The 23,805-nt window shown below is 41.2% G+C and overlaps 1 protein-coding gene across 31 annotated transcripts in view; it reads right to left on the reverse strand.

The window, feature by feature from the left end:
• The window catches only part of Shot (dystonin-like protein short stop), a 150,332-nt gene that overhangs the window by 105,501 nt on the left and 21,026 nt on the right, over positions 1-23,805 (reverse strand). For 11 of the 31 annotated variants that reach the window (XM_076799341.1, XM_076799331.1, XM_076799330.1 and 8 more), the window contains exon 1: positions 5,614-5,977. The exons of 5 other annotated variants lie outside the window; for them this stretch is intronic. In XM_076799341.1, coding sequence (XP_076655456.1) covers positions 5,614-5,734 — 121 coding nt within the window. In that variant the 5' untranslated portion in view covers positions 5,735-5,977. Of the gene's footprint in view, positions 1-5,457; positions 5,492-5,613; positions 6,019-23,805 lie in introns of those variants that run through there. 15 more of the 31 variants (XM_076799345.1, XM_076799361.1, XM_076799328.1 and 12 more) reach the window with 8 other exon arrangements.

A 23,805-nucleotide genomic window follows, 5' to 3' on the forward strand; every position in this document is an offset into this window, starting at 1 on the left:
TCATGAAGAGATGGGAATATTTGGTATTATGACGAGTATGCTCTTAATGAAGGGATGGGAATATTTGGTATTATGACGAGTATACTCGTCATGAAGGGATGGGAATATTTTGTATTCTGACGAGTATATTCGTTATGAAAAGATGGCAATATTTCGTATTATGAAGAGTATGCTCGTCATGAAGGGCTGGCAATATTTTGTATTGGGACGAGTATGCTCGTCATGAAGGGATGGGAATATTTTGTACTGTGACGAGTATACTCGTCGAAACAGCTACCTGGTTAATTTTTGCGACGCAATTTAGTTACACATTTTTCGTAGAGGTAACTTGTTAATAATCTTGATAAGTCCAAGACAGTGTACCGTAATCCTGAACACTAGAACTACCAAGCAGTAAATGCAACTGGTATACATTGATTTATAAGAACAACAAAATTGCATTTGCTTAGATTTCGTACCAGTTTTGTTTAAATATCTTCTTCGATAGAGAAGTTTGTTAAAAAAATTTTCTCACGGAAACATATTTATACTTTCATTGTTTCTAAAAGAAAAAATTAGGAGCAACTCATTTTGACTCACCCGGTAGTTCTAGTGTTAAATTCATTTAATATTTCTACTGTTTTAAGCTGCAACTCGATTGTGTCTCAAATAGTCTCTAATTACTAGACTACTTTATACAAAATAAAACTTTTAAGCATCAGAAGCTAAGTTACAAATTTATTGCTCTCGTCTAATGTATGTAATGTATGTAAACGTTCTCGAATCCTTTCAATCTTTCCGCCGTTTTAAATTGCACCTAAATTTGCGAGCAATGCAGAAAATCCGCGGTCCAATTATAATAAACAGCAACTTTTACTGGCCGGTACAGTGATCCTGCTAGCATAACTGCATACCTTGAAGGGACATTCGAGTTGCTGAAAAGATAAAGCTGTTTCCCTATAGGAGACAGTCGACAGGTGTATCTAATAATTATCACTAGGCTCTAAAACAGCAGTAAGCTAGAAAAAATCCGCTTTCCAGTCGGATCGCTTAGGCTCGCGATCGTCCCAGCGAAGGATTACACACGCTCCCGGACGTCGATGGAAGCCCGAGATATTAGGTTCGACGACGCGATTGAAATTAATCGAGTAGGAGGCGCTCGTTCTTCGAAGCGGCAATTAATTACGACCGATTAACCGATTCCATCTAGGCTACCGGCCAACGAACGCTATGATATTCGTTCGCTGCGACTTGCTTTTCGAAAGGAGACCCTTTCGCGAGCGCTCGCAATACATGTTCGTCCCACCGCTGGTACACGCGGTATCCCACGATTTTGCGATCCCGAAAAATCCTGATGAAACCATGTGCCATTTTGAAATTTTCGAAATCGCAAAAACTGGACAAAATTCGTGTATCTGTTAGTTATACATTATTCTTATAGATTACGGATTCTATGCCGTCTGTAACAAAAATGATCAAATGCAAAATAGTGAGAGCATTTGATGGATTTGAAAATCGCATTGTTCTCAACTCTATACAATTATTAAATCAACGAATACACTGTTTACTCTATATATGTCGTAAATGCCTGGCCGATAAGAGTCCCAGAAACATCCCCACTGCCGCGAGGTAGAGTTGTTTTCAATTCTACACGATTATTAAATGAACGCCTATACACTGTTTACTCTATATATGTCGCGAATACCTGGCCGATAAAAGTCCCAGAGATATCCCCACTACCGCGGGGTATAGTTCAGGGGGCACGAATCGAGGCCTCTACCTGTCCTTTAAAGTGTAGTATCTCCTGGACGAAATATGTCACAGGCCAGACCTGTGTTTTGGACATATATCGAGTAGACACTGTATAATGCTCCTTATCTCGATCAACCGGTTTGTTTGACCACAGTGTTTACTTGATATGTGTCAAAACACGATTCTGGGGACATATATCCGGGACATATATCGTCCAGGTGATACTATACTTTAATCGACGCCGGACGTAGAAAAGGACAGCTAGAGGCTTCGGTTCGTGGACCCTCACAGATTATACCTCGCGTCAGTGGGGATAGTTCTGCGGCTATTATCGGCTAGGCATTTGTGACATATATCGAGTAAACACTGTATAATGCTCCTTATCTCGATCAACCGGTTTGTTTGACCACAGTGTTTACTTGATATGTGTCAAAACACGATTCTGGGGACATATATCCGGGACATATATCGTCCAGGAGATACTATACTTTGACACACGCCGAACGTAGAAAAGGGCAGCTAGAGACCTCGGTTCATGGCTTCTCACAAATTATACCCCGCGGCAGTGGGGATAGTTCCGCGGCTTTTATCGCCTAGGCATTTGTGACAAATATCGAGTAAACACTGCACAGCTATCCGGTAATTGATGGAGAGAGTTTTTATTTCGCATAAAAATCCGCAATCTACGACAGAAATGATCATCGTTTCGGACCTCCGTTGAATTCGGTGGTTGGCAGAGAGGTTAAGTAGAATTACAGATCGACGCGACTTGTTATCAAGAGTCGACGTGAAGGTCTCTCGTGACGCGATCATGGCCGACGACTCGGAAGAGTGGCATACCGAAACATAATGGAGATAAATTGGGACAACGAGGACACACTCGGGGCGCTTGGAATTTCGGAGGGAACGGTCGTCGAACGAAAACGTTTCGAGATCGTGGGCAACGTGGGATCGAGACGAGACAGATGGATCGCGGCGACGTGAGCTCTTCGTGATCGCGAGACGACACAACCGGCCGGCGTACGTGCCGCGGAGCTCGGCTAAACGTTTCCGTGATCCGAATCGGATCGAACAATCGAATCGCGTACGCGACAACGCGTGCAAACAAAACGGGCAGCAACGGGGTAATCGTCGCCGTAAACTCACCTAACTCGCTTTCGACCGCCACGCGACGCAAAATATGGTGGTCGCGATCACGTTGTCACTGGAATCGACCGCAACCACCGAATCAATATTTTCTATTCCCAGCGACAATGCAACACCGCGACAACCACCGCGTGTGGCCGTGGATCGAAAAACACTACGAATCCGAGTGCGAGTTAGTTTTGCGAAAGCGACTCCCGATCGGAGGACGATCTAGATATGCGTGAATGATCTACGGAGGCAGGGAAGCCTGGCGATCTACGGTTTCGATCGGTATTAGGCACACAACACTTCAAAACGTTAGTGGGTGTTAACACGGTGAGAGTTACTCGATCGTCGAAATCATGTCAAAAATCAAATAGTATGAAAGGCTTGGTTTGATCAAAAAAAGGCTAGAACCAACCGATTTAACCGTTTAGAGAAGTACAGGGTAGCAAATCGTAGTGCAACCGGGTAGGGGATGATTCTATATAAAAAAAAACAGAAAAATATTTGGTATAACATTTTTTCATCCGGAGCTCCGTTTTCGAGAAAATCGTGTTCGAAAATGCATCGAATGTGCGTGCTATTAGGCGAACCGTTCACAGGCCAAATCGATTAACTCCTCTTTTTGAAATATTTTTCATTTAACAGTAAACCTACCACGGTCAAAATGACCGGTTTTATATTTTACAATTATTGAAACTGTAAAAATTCGATTGGGGAATATAGTAGAATAAATTTCCTTGTCCAAGCGTTTATTATATTGAATTATATATTATAATATTTTTATATTGAATTATATATTATAATATTTTTATATATAATATTTATATTATAATATAATAATATAGTCATAATATAATTATTAGACTGCGGATTTTATGCATTTATGACAAAAATGGGTAAACACAATTTAAAGACATATTTAACAGATTTAAGGGCACCAGCGTATTGGTTTTAGCTTAATGAAATAATTAACACTAGAACCGGATGAGTCAAAATGACTTGCTCCTAATTTTTTCGTTTAGAAATAACGAAATTGTAACTATGTTTTCATGAGACAATTTTCTAATAAACTTCTCTATCGAAGTAGATATTTAAACAAAACTGGTACGAAATCTAAACAACTCCAATTTTGTTGTTGTTATAAGACAATGTATGCCAGTTGCATTTACTGCTTGGTAGTTCTAGTGTTAAAAGAAGAAAGAAATTTTTATTTCGCTCCTGGTTCTTGCAATCAATGAAAATATTTTATATTTTGCATAAAGATCCGTCTAATAATTATATCATAATATAATATAATATTTCTATTACGTTTATATGCTATTAATCGATTTGGCAAGTGAGCGGCTCAAGTAGGAATCGTCTGATCATTACCAACCTAATCTACTTCCTGCATATACTGAAAAACACGCTCAGTGTTATTCTTAAAATATTTCAAAAAATGCAACACGTTCCTCCATAAAATATTGAAAATTATCAAATTAGTAAACTGCACGACTGCTGACGTCACATATCCCGATAGTGACCATATTAAATTCGATTTTTCTCGAAAAGGAGGCATCGTACGAAAAAATCTCATACTGAAAAGCACGTTCACTGTCATTCTTAAAATATTTCAAAAAATGAAACATGTTCCTCCATAAAATATTGAAAATTATCAAATTAGTAAACTGCACGACTGCTGACGTCACATATCCCGATAGTGACCATATTAAATTCGATTTTTCTCGAAAAGGAGGCATCGTACGAAAAAATCTCATACTGAAAAGCACGTTCACTGTCATTCTTAAAATATTTCAAAAAATGAAACATGTTCCTCCATAAAATATTGAAAATTATCAAATTAGTAAACTGCACGACTGCTGACGTCACATATCCCGGTAGTGGCCATATTAAATTCGATTTTTCTCGAAAACGAGGCATCGTACGAAAAAATCTCATACTGAAAAGCACGTTCACTGTCATTCTTAAAATATTTCAAAAAATGCAACACGTTCCTCCATAAAATATTGAAAATTATAAAAATTACTAAACTGCAGGACTTCTGACGTCACATATCCCGGTAGTGACCATATTGAATTCAATTTTTCTCGAAAACGAGACGTCATACGAAAAAATCTCATACCCCTTTTTCGATTCATTTTTACACGTAGAATCACCCCGTGCCCGACGGTACTGTTATTTCCGCTCGACCCTGTACGAACGTAGCAGAAAGTTGAACACAGACTACTTACGAAAACGCGAGGTTCTTCACAACACGCGGGTGCAAGACAACAAAGATCTTTGCCGCTGAAATTTCACCGTAGCAAGAATCGCTGGACTGTTCGCCGCGCGAGTGAAGAAGATTTAACCGATTTCGACGGGCTAATTACGGGGCGGGTTCTGTTCGGCCGAGGGATGAAGCTGAAGCGTGTGCCCGATTGCGTGAGAGAAAGGGACCGTTAACAAGAAAACTAAAACCGGCATCGGGACGCTCGACGGAAGAGAAAAAGAGTGTCTCCGGGAGACGAGAGGTCAGGGGAGGGGGGGGGATAGGGTTCACGGGCAAAAGGTGTAGTTGGACAGGGTCCAGCATCGGCATGCCAACTCTCCACCTACCGTGCGCCTCGATGAACATCGCCCAGCAACCCCAGAAACCCTGCGAGCTGCCGGGCCGATGTTCTGCGGGCCGGTTCGCGGCGCGCCAGTTATCCTGGCGTTCCGTGCTCGTGGTGCTCCACCAGGTAAATCCGTGTGAAAACCCGTCGCTCTGACCTTTGAACTTGGACAGCGACTCCTCGTAGCCGCGCTGCGAGCCTTGCTCCCGGTGCAGCTCCGCGACGGCGTCCACCGGGTCGAATCCGAGCCTGTCCTTGTAATAAGCCTGCGTCGACATGTTCCTCCTCTTCTTATCAAACCTCGACGACACGAAACGCGTCCTCGCGGTGCATCAGGAACAGTACCTCTCTCTCTCTCTCTCTCGCACAATTCACCGCACTTTTCTTGTCCCTTTTCTCGCTTGTCCGTTATCGTCGGTCGATTCTCGCACAACTTTCCACCGATTCAGAGAAATTTCGCGGCGAGAGGGTCGCGTACTATGGCACATAGAGTCGGAAGACTGTCGTCCCGACTCCCGGCAACCCTCATGTTCCAGCGGGATCGCGGGCGGATGAACGAGAGACCCGGTTTCGAGTCGGTCCCTTTTTGTTTCGATCGGACACACGTTGACACTGGTCGGCCGCGCACTGCTGGGACAAACGTGAAAGAAACCGGCACACGTGAGCACGAACGATCGATCGAGCGCGTTCGCTCGATGGACAGATAACCGTTGCCTGTCGCTTGCTCTGTCCACCAGGAGAGAAAGAGAACTAGGCGACACGGAGACGGGACACCACCGGACAATGCCGGGGAGACAAGCGAGAACGAACGGAGCACAGAAGAGAGAAGAGAGGAGAAGAGAACGGCTAATTTCGTTCCCCGGTGTGTTTGTCCGACGGACTTACTCTCTCTCTCTCTCTCTCTCTCTCTTTCTCTCCGATTCGTTCGTTCAGCACGTTCGCCCAGGCTCCAGACGAACGAACGAACGAACCTTAACGAATCAACGACCGAATTTATCACGGCACGTCGCAGACGTAACCACTCAGCGTTTCCACGGCCGAAAGCGAGCCGCGAGGTTGTCCGAACACCGAGCCCAAGAGACCGATCGCTGCGACGACTCGCCGACGGCCAGTTCAACGGGCCGCACCCGGCCAACGCCGGCCAACTATACCCGAATAGACTCGGGACAACCAGCACCTAACCGCACACCGGCTGCTTAGGCGATTCTCCTTAGAACGCGGCAGGCACCCCTCCGATGACGGTGCTCCAGTCTGGTTTTACCCGTTGTGCGATCACACCTATCCCCCTCCACTCCCCCCCGATTTACACGGTTTTTAAAATATGGGATTTAAAGAAAAAAAGGAAATTTCTGCAGACATTGTTTAATTCCCTTCGCTTGGTAACTTTGGCGCTTATGTTTCTAGGCATTCTTTAGTTGCATTGTATTCTGAATTCCACTTATTGCTAGCGTGTTTGAAGCTTGATAGTCGACGGAAGTGATAACGGTAATTGAATTTTTTAATTTATATTTCTTGTTTCTTTATTACACCTATCCCCCGATTTACATGGTGCTTTATTTACACGATTTCACTTTTACGCGGTTTTTGAAATATGGGATTTAAAGAAAAAGGAAATTTCTGCACTCATTTTTTAATTCCGTTCGCTTGGTAATATTGGCGTTTATGTTTCTAGTCAATTTTTAGTCCCATTCTATTCTGGATTCTATTTATTGTGAAGCGACCGTCTTGCTGGCGTTTGTGAAGCTTAATAGTCGACGGAAGTGATAATTGAATTTTTTAATTTATATTTCTTGTTTCTTTATTATTCTTGTTTCTTTATTACACCTATCCCCCGATTTACATGGTGCTTTATTTACACGATTTCACTTTTACACGGTTTTTAAAATATGGGATTTAAAAAAGAAAAAATTGCTGCAGTAATTTTTTAATTCCGTTCGCTTGGTAACTTTGGCACTTATGTTTCTAGGGATTTTTAGTTCCATTCTATTCTGAATTCCACTTATTTTGAAGAGACCGTCCTACTAGCATGTATGAAGCTTAACACGTTAAGTGTTAAAAATCAATCTTCGAGATTCTCACAAAATCAGTGTAATTTAATTAATGAAACCGAAACTAGAAATTTGAAATGTATTATAGGCTGTCTTAACCCTTTTGAATTCTAAAGGTCCTAATAAAATTCGTTTTACGTGGATATATCGCAATAAAAATGAATTTCTGAACCTAATCAAAAATCGGTGTCAGTCATATGTGACTAACATGGCAGTTAAAGTGTTAATAGTCTACGGAAGTGATAACAGTAATCGTATTTTTGGTTAAATTTTTCAATTAATATTTCTTGTTCCTATACGTAAAATGAATTACTATACATGTGCCTTTATATTTTTGTCATATCATGAATAGACCGTTATTTTTATGTTTTTGAAGATATATTTAGTTTTATTTTACGTTGAAATAAATGACTGAATTATGCACATTTTAATTTGTTTTCAATTCGCGCGGTTTTATATATTTTATTGGATTGGCACGGTTCTCTAAGGTACCTATCTTCAGTGTAAATAGGGGGACAGGTGTGTTCAATTTCTAACGATTAAACGAATAACCTTCGCCTACACCTTCGAAGACGTACTTCAGAAATTCCTGAACAAATTTATACGTCTTAACCGTCGTGAATCGTCCCAAGGGTTGACACTAAGGGATACTTCGGAAATTGCTGAACTTTATACGTCTTAACCGCCGTCAGTTGTTATAAAAATGGTCCCAAGGGTCGACAAGACCCTACAGTCTCCTGGAGGCGAAACGAATTTCCCAGAAAAACAGTGTGGTTAAAAGCCCGCGAATCGAATGAACAAACTGTTACGTTCACAGAGAAACTAATATATATTAATACTAATATGTATTATACTAACAATATATTATACTAATGGATCTACAGGAAGCACCTTCGAAGACGTACTTCAAAAATTGCTGAACAAATTTATACGTCTTAACCGTCGTCAGTTGTTACAAAAATGGCCCGAAGGGTCGACACTAAGGGACATTTCAAAAATTGCTGAACATATTTATACGCCTTAACCGTCGTCAGTTGTTACAAAAATGGTCCCAAGGGTTGACGCTAGTGGTGTACGGGCAAGACCCTTGAGTCTTCTGAAGACAAAACGAATTTCCAGGAGAAACGGTCTAGTCGGAATCCCGAGAACAATTAAATTAAATGAATAAACTGTTACGCTGACAGAGAAACAAATGGATCTACAGGAAGCACCTTCGAAGATGTACTTGAAAAATTGCTGTGAACAATACGTCTTAATCGTGGTCAGTTATAAAAATGGTCCGAAGGACCATCTAGGGACAAAACGAATTTTCCAGAGAAACGGTGTGGTTAGAATCCCGATAACAATTAAATTAAATGAACAAACTGTTACGTTGACAGAGAAACAAATGGATCTACAGGAAGCACCTTCGAAGATGTACTTGAAAAATTGCTGTGAACAATACGTCTTAATCGTGGTCAGTTATAAAAATGGTCCGAAGGACCATCTAGGGACAAAACGAATTTTCCAGAGAAACGGTGTGGTTAGAATCCCGAGAACAATTAAATTAAATGAATAAACTGTTACGTTGACAGAGAAACAAATGGATCTACAGGAAGCACCTTCGAAGATGTACTTGAAAAATTGCTGTGAACAATACGTCTTAATCGTGGTCAGTTATAAAAATGGTCCGAAGGGTTGACACTGTGCCCGGGATAGTAAACGTCGCAGGACCTCGAGGTTATCTGGAGACGAAACGAATTTTCCAGAGAAACGGTGTGGTTGGAAGCCCGGGGAACGAAGTGGCAAAGGATCCGCGCGCGCGCGATCGATCGAGCACGCGAGCGAGTCGGCGATCGTACTAACGAGCGAACGAACCAGCGACCGTCGATCCGAGCGAACAGCGAACAGAGAAGAGAGAACAGCGAACCAGCAGCGAGCACCGATCTACCAAACTGACGGTCCACGAGACGCCCGGTGACTGAGAGACACGGCCCTGCCACACGGGGAAACGCAAGACCATCGGGATCTCCGCATATGGTAATGGAAGCAATGGCATGTGGGTGTCGTCTTCTGGATCGGAGCGAAAACCAGCAACAGGAATTGCGACACACCTCACCGGTGCGAGTACACAACACGGTGCTCTCGCTAATGGAACTTCTGTGGCAATTCGGTTCACTTCGACTTCCACGCGGATTTTCTACCTGAACCCTTCGCGCTGCGTACTATACTCAGCAGAGGGTAGGAGTATAGGGAGTTGACCGAGTTCTCGACCAATTACTTTTAACCCCTTGCACCGCGATTTATTTCACGGTTTTGGCGATTACTTTTTTGTAATTTGTAGTTTCCTAGAGAAAGGAGAATATTTATGTCTGTTGTATGCATGTATGTTCTTCTATAGCTGTACATTAACAACGCCAAAATAGAATTTGATTTCGGTTTAAAGGGAATTAATGACACACATATTTATTAGACTCTGTTCGGAATCTTTGTCACGAGTATCACTCGATATTGCAGGGCAAGGAGTTGACATTTTTATAATTTCAATAAAATTTAATTTACTTATAAATTTCGTATTTAAATAATTTTTTTTTAATTTACCCCCATACATTTTTATAATTCTAATAAAATTTTCTTACAAATTTAATGTACCCATAAATTTCATATTTAAATAATTTTTTTTAGATTTACCCCCATACATTTTTATAATTCTAATAAAATTTTCTCACAAATTTCATTTACTTTGAAATTTTCATAATTTCAATAAAATTTTCTTACAAATTTAATGTACCCATAAATTTCATATTTAAATAATTTTTTTTTAATTTACCCCCATACATTTTTATAATTCTAATAAAATTTTCTCACAAATTTCATTTACTTAGAAATTTTCATAATTTCAATAAAATTTTCTTACAAATTTAATGTACCCATAAATTTCATATTTAAATAATTTTTTTTAGATTTACCCCCATACATTTTTATAATTCTAATAAAATTTTCTCACAAATTTCATTTACTTTGAAATTTTCATAATTTCAATAAAATTTTCTTACAAATTTAATGTACCCATAAATTTCATATTTAAATAAGTTTTTTTAAATTTACCCCCATACATTTTTATAATTCTAATAAAATTTTCTCAGAAATTTCATTTACTTAGAAATTTTCATAATTTCAATAAAATTTTCTTACAAATTTAATGTACCCATAAATTTCATATTTAAATAATTTTTTTTAGATTTACCCCCATAAATCTAATTAATAAATTAATAGATTTACAAACTACTACTTCGTGGTTGTAGCGATTAGAAATTCTTGGTTCTTTAGAATTTCATAGAAAAGGTTTATATTTATTGTATGACTATGTCTCCTCCGATTAGCACAAACTAGAATTTCATTCCGGTTTTGAAGGACATTAACACTAGCTTTACGGAGCACTAAAGGTGAGTATTTTACATTACTTTATAAAAATAGGAAGAGTGTGTCTATCCAAGTTTTTAACCATTTTTTAACAGTAAACCTACCAAGCATTAACAGTATCTGGTAAATATTGCCTTATAAAAATGGCAATCCTAAACTTATCGTCCGTAATTTTCAATATAATAAATGCTTGGACAAGGAAATTTATTCCACTATTTTCCATAAATGAATTTTTGGTTTCAATAATTGTAAGATATAAAACCGGTCATTTCGACCGTGGTGGGTTCAGTGTTAAATAATATATACCTAAAGAAATAAATTTCGGATCTTCACAATCTCAATTTTGACGGGTCCCGTAAACCTAGCGTTAATAACAAAGTCAGCCGCAAAAGTCCATCCCTTAAAAACAAATTTAACAAAAATTTGTTCAAACAGCTCGAATCTCTCTCGAGACGTTAGAAGTGTTACTACCCAGTAATCCTTTACAAAATAAATAGGTCAAAAATTACCATTGGTCTAAATTGCAAAGAAAAAGGTACTAATTTTGAACTTTCTTATCAGGGCCTAAAAATCTGCAAATACGCCTTTCCTAGATCTAAGTAACTATGCGTCCGCAGTCTAATGATGATAGTGTGGTGACGTAGCTAAAAGGTTAATGGCGCATCGTCCTAAAATCCGGGGGAAGTTAATTTGATGGACGAGAGCAGGGGAGAGGGTCGAAGAGGGTGCAAAAGAGAAGCGTGCGATCGGACGACGGTTATGGGGTATCGCAGAGAATTATAGAGAAAAGATCGTCGGGTTTTAGAGTCGGCGACCCGCCTCGGCCCGCCTCGGCCCGATTCCTCTCGCTTTCCGTCTGGTCCGACGGAATTAGATGCGAATAGAAAATAGAGTAACGCGCGTGTCACGCGCCGCGCGGTGTTAGGCGGCCTCCGCTTCTGACCAACGTGTCCGTCCCGTTGCTTAGACGACGACCGTGTAGAAAGTTCGAGAGAAAGCGTGCGCCTGCTACACCGGCGTTGCTCGCACGTAACACGCGCCGACGGAGCCATACATCGGCAATTGTGCTGATCGTAAAACGAGAACGCGAAAATCAGCCAACGAAAGCTCGAGCTGCGACCCTTAGCTGCACTCTCTGGCGTCGTTGGGCGCCACCCTCTTCAACCCTCTGCTCCAACTTTTCCCTCCGAACTCTCTCCTGTCAAACTTTTAATATGGCTCTAGATTTGTTCATTCGTGTGCTCCCGAATTCGTGCCACCCCCGTCGAAATGAAGCAATATCAATTTTTCGGTATGCTCCCCGTTGAGAGCTTCCGATTAACGATTTCAAGTGTTCTCTTTTATTTCAGAACCTGTTTCCTACGAACCTGCTAACCTATTTGGTTGAGAAATACTACTCGTACTTGTCCTGGCAATTAGCAAATGAATAACACTGCGCTCGATATCTTTTACAACAATTACCCAGGAAGGAAAATCGAAGATGTAAACATCCGCTTGATTTGTTCTGATCGGGAGCTTAGAAAGCGAGAGGAGTCTCTTTGGAAAGAGTAGCGCGCGGGCTCCGCGTTTGAAATAGAAGCTATTAAACTTAGGATCCCGGCGCTTTGATGCGTTAGCACCGAGCCTAATGGGGCTTAGGGTATCTCGCCGTGGCAACGACTCAGAGGATGCAACGGGTGGTGAGTTAATCTCGCCTTAAGAAGAAAACGATTCATAAGAGACGAATGAAGCCCGGTGACATCACGACAATCCGCGTTCCCTTCTCCCACCTGGCCACGCACACCTCCTACGATCTTTTCGTTGACCGGCTCTCGACTCGCGGCCTTCTACAGCGAGATCGTGGAAAGGTAGCAATCGGTCTCGACCACTGGCATCGAACCGATATCGCGCTGCATACGAAATGTCCTTATTCCGGCGATCGAAGCTTTCGCTTTCCTCACCGCTCTCTTTCACACACACACTCTCCCCCCCCCCCTTTCTCTCACTCTCCCTCGATCTATCCATTAGCGAGCAACGCTCGAAATGACTCACTCGTTTCGCACCCACGCGTTTTCGAACCCTAAAGTAACACCTGGCCTCGTGTGAACGAACCTCGGTTGCCAAACCTTCGACTCTCGGCTCCTCGACACACTACGATTCGTTAAACGCTCGCAGAAACCGAGAGCAAACATACAACAACATCTTGGCGGTACAAGGTCAACTACTGTACAAGATTGTTTAATACTCTCACCCTCTTCCAATCTTTTCGTCGTTTCAAATTCCTCATAAACGCGTGAATGAAAGCTCCACATCATTTCCGAAAGCCCCACGATTTTTCTGAAAGCTCTACGACCGCTGAGAAAGCTCTACGACCGCCGCGAAAGCTCTATGATCACTTGCGAAAACTCTACGACCGCTGAGAAAACTCCACGACTGCTGCGAAAGCTGTACGACCTATATGGAAGCTCGACAATTTTTTTACACGTTCTACAATATTTGAGAAAGACCCACGATTTTACTGAAAGCTCTACGAACGCTGAGAAAGCTCTGCGACCGCTGCGGGAGCTCTATGAACGCTGAGAAAGCTCCACGACTGCTGCAAAAGCTGTACGACCTGTATAAAAGCTCGACAATTTTTTACACGTTCTACAATCTTTGCGGAAACCCCACGATTTTTCTGAAAGCTCTACGAACACTAAGAAAGCTATGAGACCGCCGCGGGAGCTCTATGACCGCTGAGAAAGCTCTAACGACCGCTGCGAAAGCTCTATAATCTTTGCGGAAGCCCCAAGATATTTCTGAAAAGCTTTACAACCGTTACGAAAGCTCTACAATATTTTAACACGTTCTATAATCTTTGAGGAAGCCCCAAGATATTTCTGAAAAGCTTTACAACCGTTACGAAAGCTCTACAATTTTTTAACACGTTCTACAATCTTTGAGAAAGACCCACGATTTTTTTGAAAGCTCTACGAGCGCTAAGAAAGCTCTGCGACCGCTTCGAGAACTTTATGACTGATGCGAAAGCTCTACATTCTTTCACAAGCTCTACAATCTTTGAGAAAGCGCCACGATTTTTCTAAAAGCTTTACAAACCGCTGCGAATGCTCTAGAATTTTTCTAAACCCTCTGCGACCGCTGCGGAAGCTTTACCATTTTTTTCCACGCACTGAAATTTCTTAGGTAGCGCCACGATTTTTCTGAAAGCTCTACGACCGATTCGAAAGTTCTACGACCGCTGAGAAAACTCTGCAACTTCTGCGAAAGCTCGACAATTTTTTTACACGCTATACAATCTTTGGGGAAGCCCTCGATCTTTGTGAAAGCTCTACGAGAAATACGAAAGTTCTACGACCGCCGAGAAAGCTCTAAAATTTTTCCAAATTCTCTGCGACCGCTGCGAAAGCTGTTCCATATTTTACACGCTCTAGAATCTTGGAGGAAGCCGTACGATTTTTCTGAAAGCCCTACGACCGCTGCGAAAGCCCTACAATTTTTGTACACGCTCTACAATCTTTGGAGAAATCCCTCGATCTTTGTGAAAGCTCTACGAGAAATACGAAAGTTCTACGGCCGCCGAGAAAGCTCTACGACCGCTGCGAAAGCTCTAAAATTTTTCCAAATTCTCTGCGACCGCTGCGAAAGCTGTTCAATATTTTACACGCTCTAGAATCTTTGAGGAAACCGTACGATTTTTCTGAAAGCTCTACGACCGCTGCGAAAGCCTTACAATTTTCCTACAGGCTTTACCATCTTTGAGGAAGCTCGACAATTTTTCTGCAACCTGTATGGCCTTCGAGGAGACCCTGCGATCTTATTCCAGACCTCACAACTATTTTGCAATACTAACAAGCTCCACGGAAGCTGTGTGATTTTTCTGCAAGCTCGAGAACCATTGAGAAAGTACTACGATTTTTCAACAGGATCCAGAATCTTGCTAGAAGCGCTGAGACTTTTCTGCAGGTTCCAGAACCTTTCTCCAGACTCTGCGACCTCCGCGAAAGTTCTACAGAAAGCTCTGTGAAAGCACGACAATTTTTTTACACACTCTACTACTTTCAGGAAGCCGTACAACTTTTTTACAGGTGACCTCTGTGAAAGCCCCACAATTGTTCTAAAAGCTCTACAATCTTTGCGAAAGTCTTCCTTTTCCGAGGATTTGACAAGTCTTTGGTAAGCTCTGCAATTTTTCTATTCGTAATCAATTGACGCCACTGACAACGCTGCAATGATACACACAGTATTTTTCTTTCTGAACATGATAGGACGTAGACACACTGGTCCCCCGGCTACTCTCCTCTGAATTTCCCAACTTCCTGAGCAACGCACAGCAGTTTATACGACCGACACGAGGGAATGGTGATGGCCCAATTGCGAGGTGCGGCGGAGGAGTAGGATCGTCATAGTCCTCCGGCTGGAGTAAGCGTTACGAGACCGTCAAGATAGGTGGGGTTTCCGTTGGAGGATCGGTGGCGAACGCTTGTGAAAACGCGAAACGAGGGATGTGCGTGGGGTCGAGGAGAACGAGGAGGCGAGGGAGAAGAAGAAGAAGAAGAAGAAGTCGCCGCTCGTTATAGCGTGTTCGGCCGCGTGCTGCTCAAGGTTGACCGAACTATACGCGCCGGAGAGAGTCTTCTCGGCTTCCAAGAGCTCTCCAGAGTCCTCCGAGAGAGGCCGGGTACATGCCGGGTACATGGACCCGTTATACTGCTGCGCCTCGCCTCGACGTTGCCGCAAGAATGCCGCCGAGCCGGCCCCACTACGCCCGTCCAACTTATACCGATCCGATCCGATCCAATCCGAGTTCCGAGATCCCCCGATCCCTCGATCCCTCGTGCACGCGCTTCCTCCTTCCCTGTTACGTAGTCGATCGTCACCTAGAAATCTTCCTCCCCTCGATCCTCGACTTTTCAACCCTCGCGCACTACCAAGAAGGGCGCAATTGCACCCTAACCCAACTCAGATCTTTCCTTTCAATTACTGGAGTTTAATTAGTGCAGATATAAAAGAGAGTAACAATTTTCACAGGAGCGCCTGGGTTGAACGAACCCTCATGTGAGAAAGAAAAGTGTGCTTGCAGTGTTATCGCTAGGCTGCGGATTTGATGCATTCGTGACATAAGTGACCTGCAATTCTTTAAGAATAGTAAGATTAACAAATAGGTTTACTGAGCTCTAAAAGTGACCAGTTTTGGATATTTTATAAAAATATCGAGAATATATTCAGCCAGATTTTTTTAGCAGCTTTTACCATAATGTATGTTCCAAGGAATAAATGTGTTAAATAAATTTCCTATAAATGCATTTTTATCATCACAATAATTGTCAATGAAAGAATGTAGAACCCGTGATTTTCGCAGGTCCAGTGAATCTAGTGTTAACAAAATTGAAGAGTGTCGATACGAATACAGGAAACATAGGTGACTCCTGTGTATCTTGCAATGAACAAAAGTTTTATTTTGCATGAAGATCCGCAGCCTAGCGATCTTAATTGTCGCTTTGCGGCCACTGTATAGTGCATTCTAGTGGGTCATTTGCCTCCGTGGTAATAGACTGTTGTCTGAACAATTGTTGAAAGAGAAGAGAAGTTACATCCCAGATCGCCTATTCGGCCAATAAGAAAAATGCGAACGTGGCCTCCCTCGTTGCAGGAAGTACCGATTGGGACTTTGAAAGGTAATATCGCAGCCGTGCCAATTTCAGTGCTCGCAACCATAAGCACGGATATCGTATAACTGACAGCGTGGAATATCGTGTTGCTGTCGTCGGAATTTCCTAGAAGACAGGAAATCATCCCGAGACTTTTCCGTGTTCGGCCGACCTTCGACGCGTGTCAGAAGCGTTCCGGTTGGCTCCTCTTTAGGTGTAGCCAATGCTATAGTAACTCTAGAGGGCGGAATATATCGATTACGGATCGCGACCTTTAGCAGCGAAAGAGCGCGAGAGAGCATCCAGCCGCGTCCTCGCTCAGCCTCGAACTTGATACAGCGAGAGCGGAGAGATCGTCTCGAAAGAACGGACTCTCTCGGTCCGCCTCCGATTCACGAGGATGCCTTGTCCTTGAGGATGGCCTCCGCGGATGGAATTCGCGAGAGGGCCCCGTAAATCCCCGGACGACCTTTCCCGCGGCGCTAGCCAGCGAGCCGAGCAGATCCGCTCGCAGTTTTCGGCGATAGACCGAAATCCGGAATTCGAGGTTACTCGACTTTTTAATTCCAATACAATTTTAACCAGGGACCAAAAATAACAGTTATTCTAAAATTTTCTACGATAAAAATCATCGATAAAAAGTTGAATATTATTGAAATTTAAGATAATCTACACAAAATATAAAGAAAAAAATTCGGAGAACGAAAAAATATCGATTTTTATATTTTTTGGTTACAGATAACAGTTATTAGTGTCCAAAAAATTAGATCCTCCTCGATAACTGTTATCGATGATGAAGAACTGTTTCGATTCCTCAAAGCAGTTATGGATGAGAGAAGCTCATTTCGATCACTCATAACATTTCTCAATGAGAGAAGGTCATTTCGATCGCTCATAACAGTTATCAACGAGAGAAGTTCATTTCGATCGCTCATAACATTTATCAATGAGAGAAGTTCATTTCGATCGCTCATAACAGTTATCAATGAGAGAAGTTCATTTCGATCACTCATAACAGTTATCAACGAAATAAGTTCATTTCGATCACTCATAACAGTTATCAACGAAATAAGTTCATTTCGATCACTCATAACATTTATCAATGAGAGAAGTACATATCGATCGCTCATAACAGTTATCAACGAGAGAAGTTCATTTCGATCACTCATAACAGTTATCAATGAGTGAAGTACATATCGATCGGTCATAACAGTTATCAATGAGAGAAGTTCATTCCCATCACTCATAACACTTATCAATGAGAGAAGTTCATTTCGATCGCTCACAACAGTTATCAATGAGAGAAGTACATATCGATCGCTTATAACAGTTATCAATGAAAGAAGTTCATTTCGATCGCTCATAACAGTTATCAACGAAAGAAGTTCATTTCGATCACTCATAACAGTTATCAACGAAATAAGTTCATTTCGATCACTCATAACAGTTATCAACGAAATAAGTTCATTTCGATCACTCATAACATTTATCAATGAGAGAAGTACATATCGATCGCTCATAACAGTTATCAACGAGAGAAGTTCATTTCGATCACTCATAACAGTTATCAATGAGTGAAGTACATATCGATCGCTCATAACAGTTATCAATGAAAGAAGTTCATTTCGATCGCTCATAACAGTTATCAACGAGAGAAGTACATATCGATCGCTCATAACAGTTATCAATGAAAGAAGTTCATTTCGATCGCTCATAACAGTTATCAACGAGAGAAGTACATATCGATCGCTCATAACAGTTATCAATGAAAGAAGTTCATTTCGATCGGTCATAACAGTTATCAATGAGAGAAGTTCATTCCCATCACTCATAACACTTATCAATGAGAGACGTTCATTTCGATCACTCATAACAGTTATCAATGAAAGAAGTTCATTTCAATCGCTCACAACAGTTATCAATGAGAGAAGTACATATCGATCGCTCATAACAGTTATCAATGAAAGAAGTTCATTTCGATCGGTCATAACAGTTATCAATGAGAGAAGTTCATTCCCATCACTCATAACACTTATCAATGAGAGACGTTCATTTCGATCACTCATAACAGTTATCAATGAAAGAAGTTCATTTCGATCGGTCACAACAGTTATCAATGAGAGAAGTACATATCGATCGCTCATAACAGTTATCAATGAAAGAAGTTCATTTCGATCGGTCATAACAGTTATCAATGAGAGAAGTTCATTCCCATCACTCATAACACTTATCAATGAGAGACGTTCATTTCGATCACTCATAACAGTTATCAACGAAATAAGTTCATTTCGATCACTCATAACATTTATCAATGAGAGAAGTACATATCGATCGCTCATAACACTTATCAATGAGAGAAGTTCATTTCGATCACTCATAACAGTTATCAATGAGAGAAATTCATTTCGATCGCTTACAACAGTCATCGATGATCGAATTTCTTTTCACTTGTTCATAATAATTATTGATGAGAAAATTCATTTCAGTTGATTATTTAATTACTGAGTTGTATTGCTTTTAGCTTAATAAAATAATAAACAGAAGAAAGAAATTTTCATTTCGCTCCTGTGTCTTGCAATCGATGCAAATATTTCTTATTTTGCATAAAGATCCGCAGTCTAGTTATAACAGTTATAGTCCCCGATTTTAATTGTTATCCACGGTTCCTCTCAGTCAGAATTAACCCCTTGCCCTACAATATCGAGTCGTGATAAAGATTCTGAACAGAGTCTAATAAATATGTATGTTATTAATAGACTGCGGATCTTTATGCATTAAGCTTACAAAAATTTTCAAAAAATGCTAGAATCTAAAATTTGATAGAATTCAGTACGATTTTTATTTCTTTCGGATCAACAATGGCTGTTCCCACTAAAAATAGGATTTTATTTTATTTCACTTTCTGCGAAAACTGGTCTATAAAAATTAAAAATTGCATAAACATCCGCAGCCTAGTTATTGATTTCCTTTAAACCGAAATAAAATTCTATTCTCGCGTTGTTAATGTACACCTACTGAAGAACGTATAGACATACAATAGCTATAAATATTCTCCTTCTTTTTTTAGAAAATTACAAATTATTAGTCAAACAAATCGTAGTGCAAGGGGTTAAGACCTTTAAGGGCCCCGTGGGACTTGAAAGAGGCCCCCTTATCGCTTCAACGCGTGGGGACCTGCGCGCAGGCATTTCTCATAATTTCGATTTTTCGAGAATTATCTTTCCATACGTTATGCGAGATAACTCTTGCCCAACTCCGGCGACGACCGGTCGTCGTTTCGCTCTAGCGTCGTTCGCGACGCAGCTCAAACTGGTTTTCGAGGCTGCCAGCAGACTCGTGAATTAAGGAAAACATTTGTCCGATTCTTTTGTTTTTTTTTCCCTCTCCAGTTGACCAATTAACCCTCTTGTTCCGTTTAATTCGTGTCTGACACGCGGAACGTCTCGACACGACAGAGTCTGCTGAACTGTAAGTTTCTCTTTGAATTTGAAATGGAATTCTAGTTGTTGCGCAATTTTAGAAGGCACGCATTTCGAAAGCCCCAGGCGGGGCAGCGAGGACAGTAACGATACGCAAGGCCACGAAATCCCGAGATCTTTGACGAAATCACGATTCTCTTTCGGATCGATGTGCACCGGAGAATCGTCGAACTGTTTGTTGCGCCGTGACTCTTCAAGCTCACTTGCACTTTCGCGGGTCTGTTAACGCGACAACCAAATACGGCTTTCGGCTTGAACGGAGGTCGCGGATACTAACCAAGGTGGGGACACACGGTATACTAACCGAGCGGGCAGAAGGAGAGCGAGATTGGGCCGAGGCTGCGAACGGGAAGCTGGGAACAGTGTCAGAAACTGAAATACCTGGCGAAAATTCGAAAAGCCTACAGTGACTCCAACTATAGTATTCGTACGCTCTTAAAAATCGCATAACTTTGTCAATATTGGACTATACTACTTGAATTTTTTTGAGAAATTAGAACAATTGCTGGAAACAGTGTCAGAAACCGAGATACCTGGCGAAAATTCGAAAAGCTTACTGTGACTCCAACTAGTATTCGTACGCTCCTAAAAATGGCATAACTTTGTCAATATTGGAGTATACTACTTGAATGATTTTGAGAAGTTAGAACAATTGCTGGAAACAGTGTCAGAAACCGAGATACCTAACGAAAATTCGAAAAGCCTACAGTGACTCTAACTATAGTATTCGTACGCTCTTAAAAATGGCATAACTTTGTCAATATTGGAGTATACTACTTGAATGATTTTGAGAAGTTAGAACAATTGTTGGGGACAGTGTCAGAAACCGAGATACCTGGCGAAAATTCGAAAAGCTTACAGTGACACCAACTAGTATTCGTACGCACCTAAAAATAGCATAACTTTGTCAACATTGGACTATACTACTTGAATTTTTTTGAGAAATTAGAACAATTGCTGGAAACAGTGTCAGAAACCGAGATACCTGGCGAAAATTCGAAAAGCCTACAGTGACTCCAACTAGTATTCGTACACTCTTAAAAATCGCATAACTTTGTCAATATTGGACTATAATACTTGATTTTTTTTTAGAAAATAGAACAATTGGATCACTACATAACGTGAGATAAATGTTTGATTAAAATTGCAATTGGTCGCACATTGTCGACATATATAGAGAAAACACTGTAAATCTCAATCATCGGTTGTTCTTATGTTAAAGCATTCTATGCGTAAATTGCATCAGTTTCAAATGAAAAATATGGGAAGGAAATATTTCGGAAAAAATGTCCGGTTTTCGAGAGTTAACACTAAACCTAACGAGCCTTAAAAGCAACTAATACATGTTGTCTTATAAAAATGGCGAGATTGAATTTATTTGGATTTTAATATATGCTCTATTATACGGATCTTCATGCAAAATAAAAATTCTTTACCAAACCGAATTGCAACAAACCGAAGTGTTTATTCTTTTCTCTTATTATGTTCAGCATATTGAAAATAGTATAACAGTACGTTTAAATTTTTCTAATATTTTTGCTACTCAAAATTACACCCACTAATTTTTGTAATAAATGCAGAAAATCCGCAGTCTAATTACAATATATCCTCTCCCAAATCTATTAATTAATCATATCCCACGAAAGCACCTTTACAATTTGAGTAATTGTAAAATAAAAAATCTGTAACCGATGATTTCGACGGGCAGTCGTAGGTTCAGCGTTAAAATAGTTCCGAGTGCACAGTGCGAACAGATAAGAAAATTAATATAAATGTGCAAACAAGAACGAGAGGAAAAGCATTGGATCCCACGCGTATCTGTTGACCCGATATCTCAGAAAAAACAAGGTGTGTCGTTTGTTGGTCGTTCACGGGACGGCGAACAAACTTTCCAGCGCGAAAACAGCCTCGAATCCGACTGAAATCGGTGATTCATGCGGCGAACGATAAGTATATCGCGGGCCGCGATTAATCTGCATTCCGGTCGGAGCAGGAGGGGACCTTGGTCGAGTCGCAATCAATCGGCCCCGGGTAGCCGGAATTTGGCAAGAGGACAAACACCGTTCCACTTTCGGAGACGGTTTTCCAAATTTCGTCGGATCCGCGGAACCCTTTCGTTCGGCTTCGTTGGCTCGAAACGACGCACAGTGGGCAATTTGGACAAGATCGGATTCAAAATCAAGGAACTTTCGATAGGAATGAGGTAGAGCGATGAAATTTTTTTTAAATTAAAGCTGAAACTTTGTAGAATATGGGAAAAATAGGTCGATTATTACCATCCAATCATTTCAACGAAAAAATGACTTCATTAGTTTTTGTCACAAAAATCTATTTTTTGCAAAATCCTGAGGTCGTAGACAAATTTTGAGACCAGGATTGAAATCAGCGTGAAAAATCTATGGGAAATGATGTATAGCATGTTATAAAAAAATTTTTTCCGCGCGTGGTATTGGAAAAACTAACATTTTCTTGAATTTGTGCGCGTTTAACGAATTTTCTCGAGGTTAAAAAACGTTCGTACCACAATCTCTCTATTTTTCCCATATTCTACAAAGTTGCAGCTATCATTTAAAAAAAATTTCATCGCTCCACCTCATTCCTATCGAAAGTTCCTTGATTTTGAATCCGACTTTGTCCAAATTGCCCACTGTTCAGAATCGTAAAGTAGGTGGGCAAAATTCGTAATAATTATTGATGAGAACATTCATTTCAGTTGCTTATTTAATTACTGAGTTGTCTACTCTTTTTCGGAAGGAGCAAGCCTGTGAAATTCGTTGAGAAGGTTTCGTACAACAAGACGAACCAACAGACCATAAGAACAACACAAAATCTGGCAAGAAAATTTTTCAAAATTTTTTCAACTGGGAATATCAGATACATAGACTCCCGCATTTATCAAAACTAGCGTGCACAATTCACGCTGTGCCCGCAACTCAGGTTAGCGTTGAACGAACCTTTTCTGCTCTAGATGTGACTCTTAGATTTCCTCTAAGAGTCAGTCGCCAGAACCGCGCAACTGACTCGTAACGAGAATTCACTGTAACTCTTTAAACATACAGTTTCGTCGGTATGTTTACATAACGTTATTTGTCTAAAATTACGTTTTCAATCAATCAGAGAATTTTCGATTTTGTCGGATAAAACAGCCTCCATAAGGGTAGCTTTATAAGGGTAGTTTTCTATATTAGCAGAAAAATAATATCAGATTCGGATTCTACGAATTGAAAACCTCCCGAAATTGCCTTCTTTATAATAAATACTGCATGGTTGAAAGTTGATATGAATTTTGTCCACCTATTTTATGATCCTGAACCACTGTGCGGCGTGGCGCTGCGGTTACGGAGAAGAGTGCAGAGGCTACGACCGATTCGGGCCAGAGAATAGGTCGATCGGACCAAATTAAGAAATTCCAGGTACACACCGAGAGCAGCACCAGAGAGAAAGAGAGAGAGTGAGAGAGAGAGAGAGAGAGAGAGAGAGAGAGAGAGAGAGAGAGAGAGAAGAAGAAGAGAGAGACGAGGGCTGAGAGACGCGGAGAGTACTGAGAGCACTGAGAAGTACGTGATCGCCGTGTCTCGCGGAGCCGGTTTGTCATAGAGCTCTCCGGCCGCGTCGCGTCGCGTCGGCCTGCAATTATTACGCAATACCCGTATTCGATGAAAACGACTTTCTTCTTATTCACCTCGCCGCGAGAACACCGCCTTCTAGCCGACTCGCCGCGGACAGGAGCACGTACAGCTGAGCAAACGGTTCCTCCAGAGCACAGATGCAACGCGTCGCATCCAAGGAATTT

Source organism: Halictus rubicundus, chromosome 13, assembly GCF_050948215.1.
Source record: "Halictus rubicundus isolate RS-2024b chromosome 13, iyHalRubi1_principal, whole genome shotgun sequence".
Classification (NCBI taxonomy): Eukaryota; Metazoa; Arthropoda; class Insecta; order Hymenoptera; family Halictidae; genus Halictus; species Halictus rubicundus.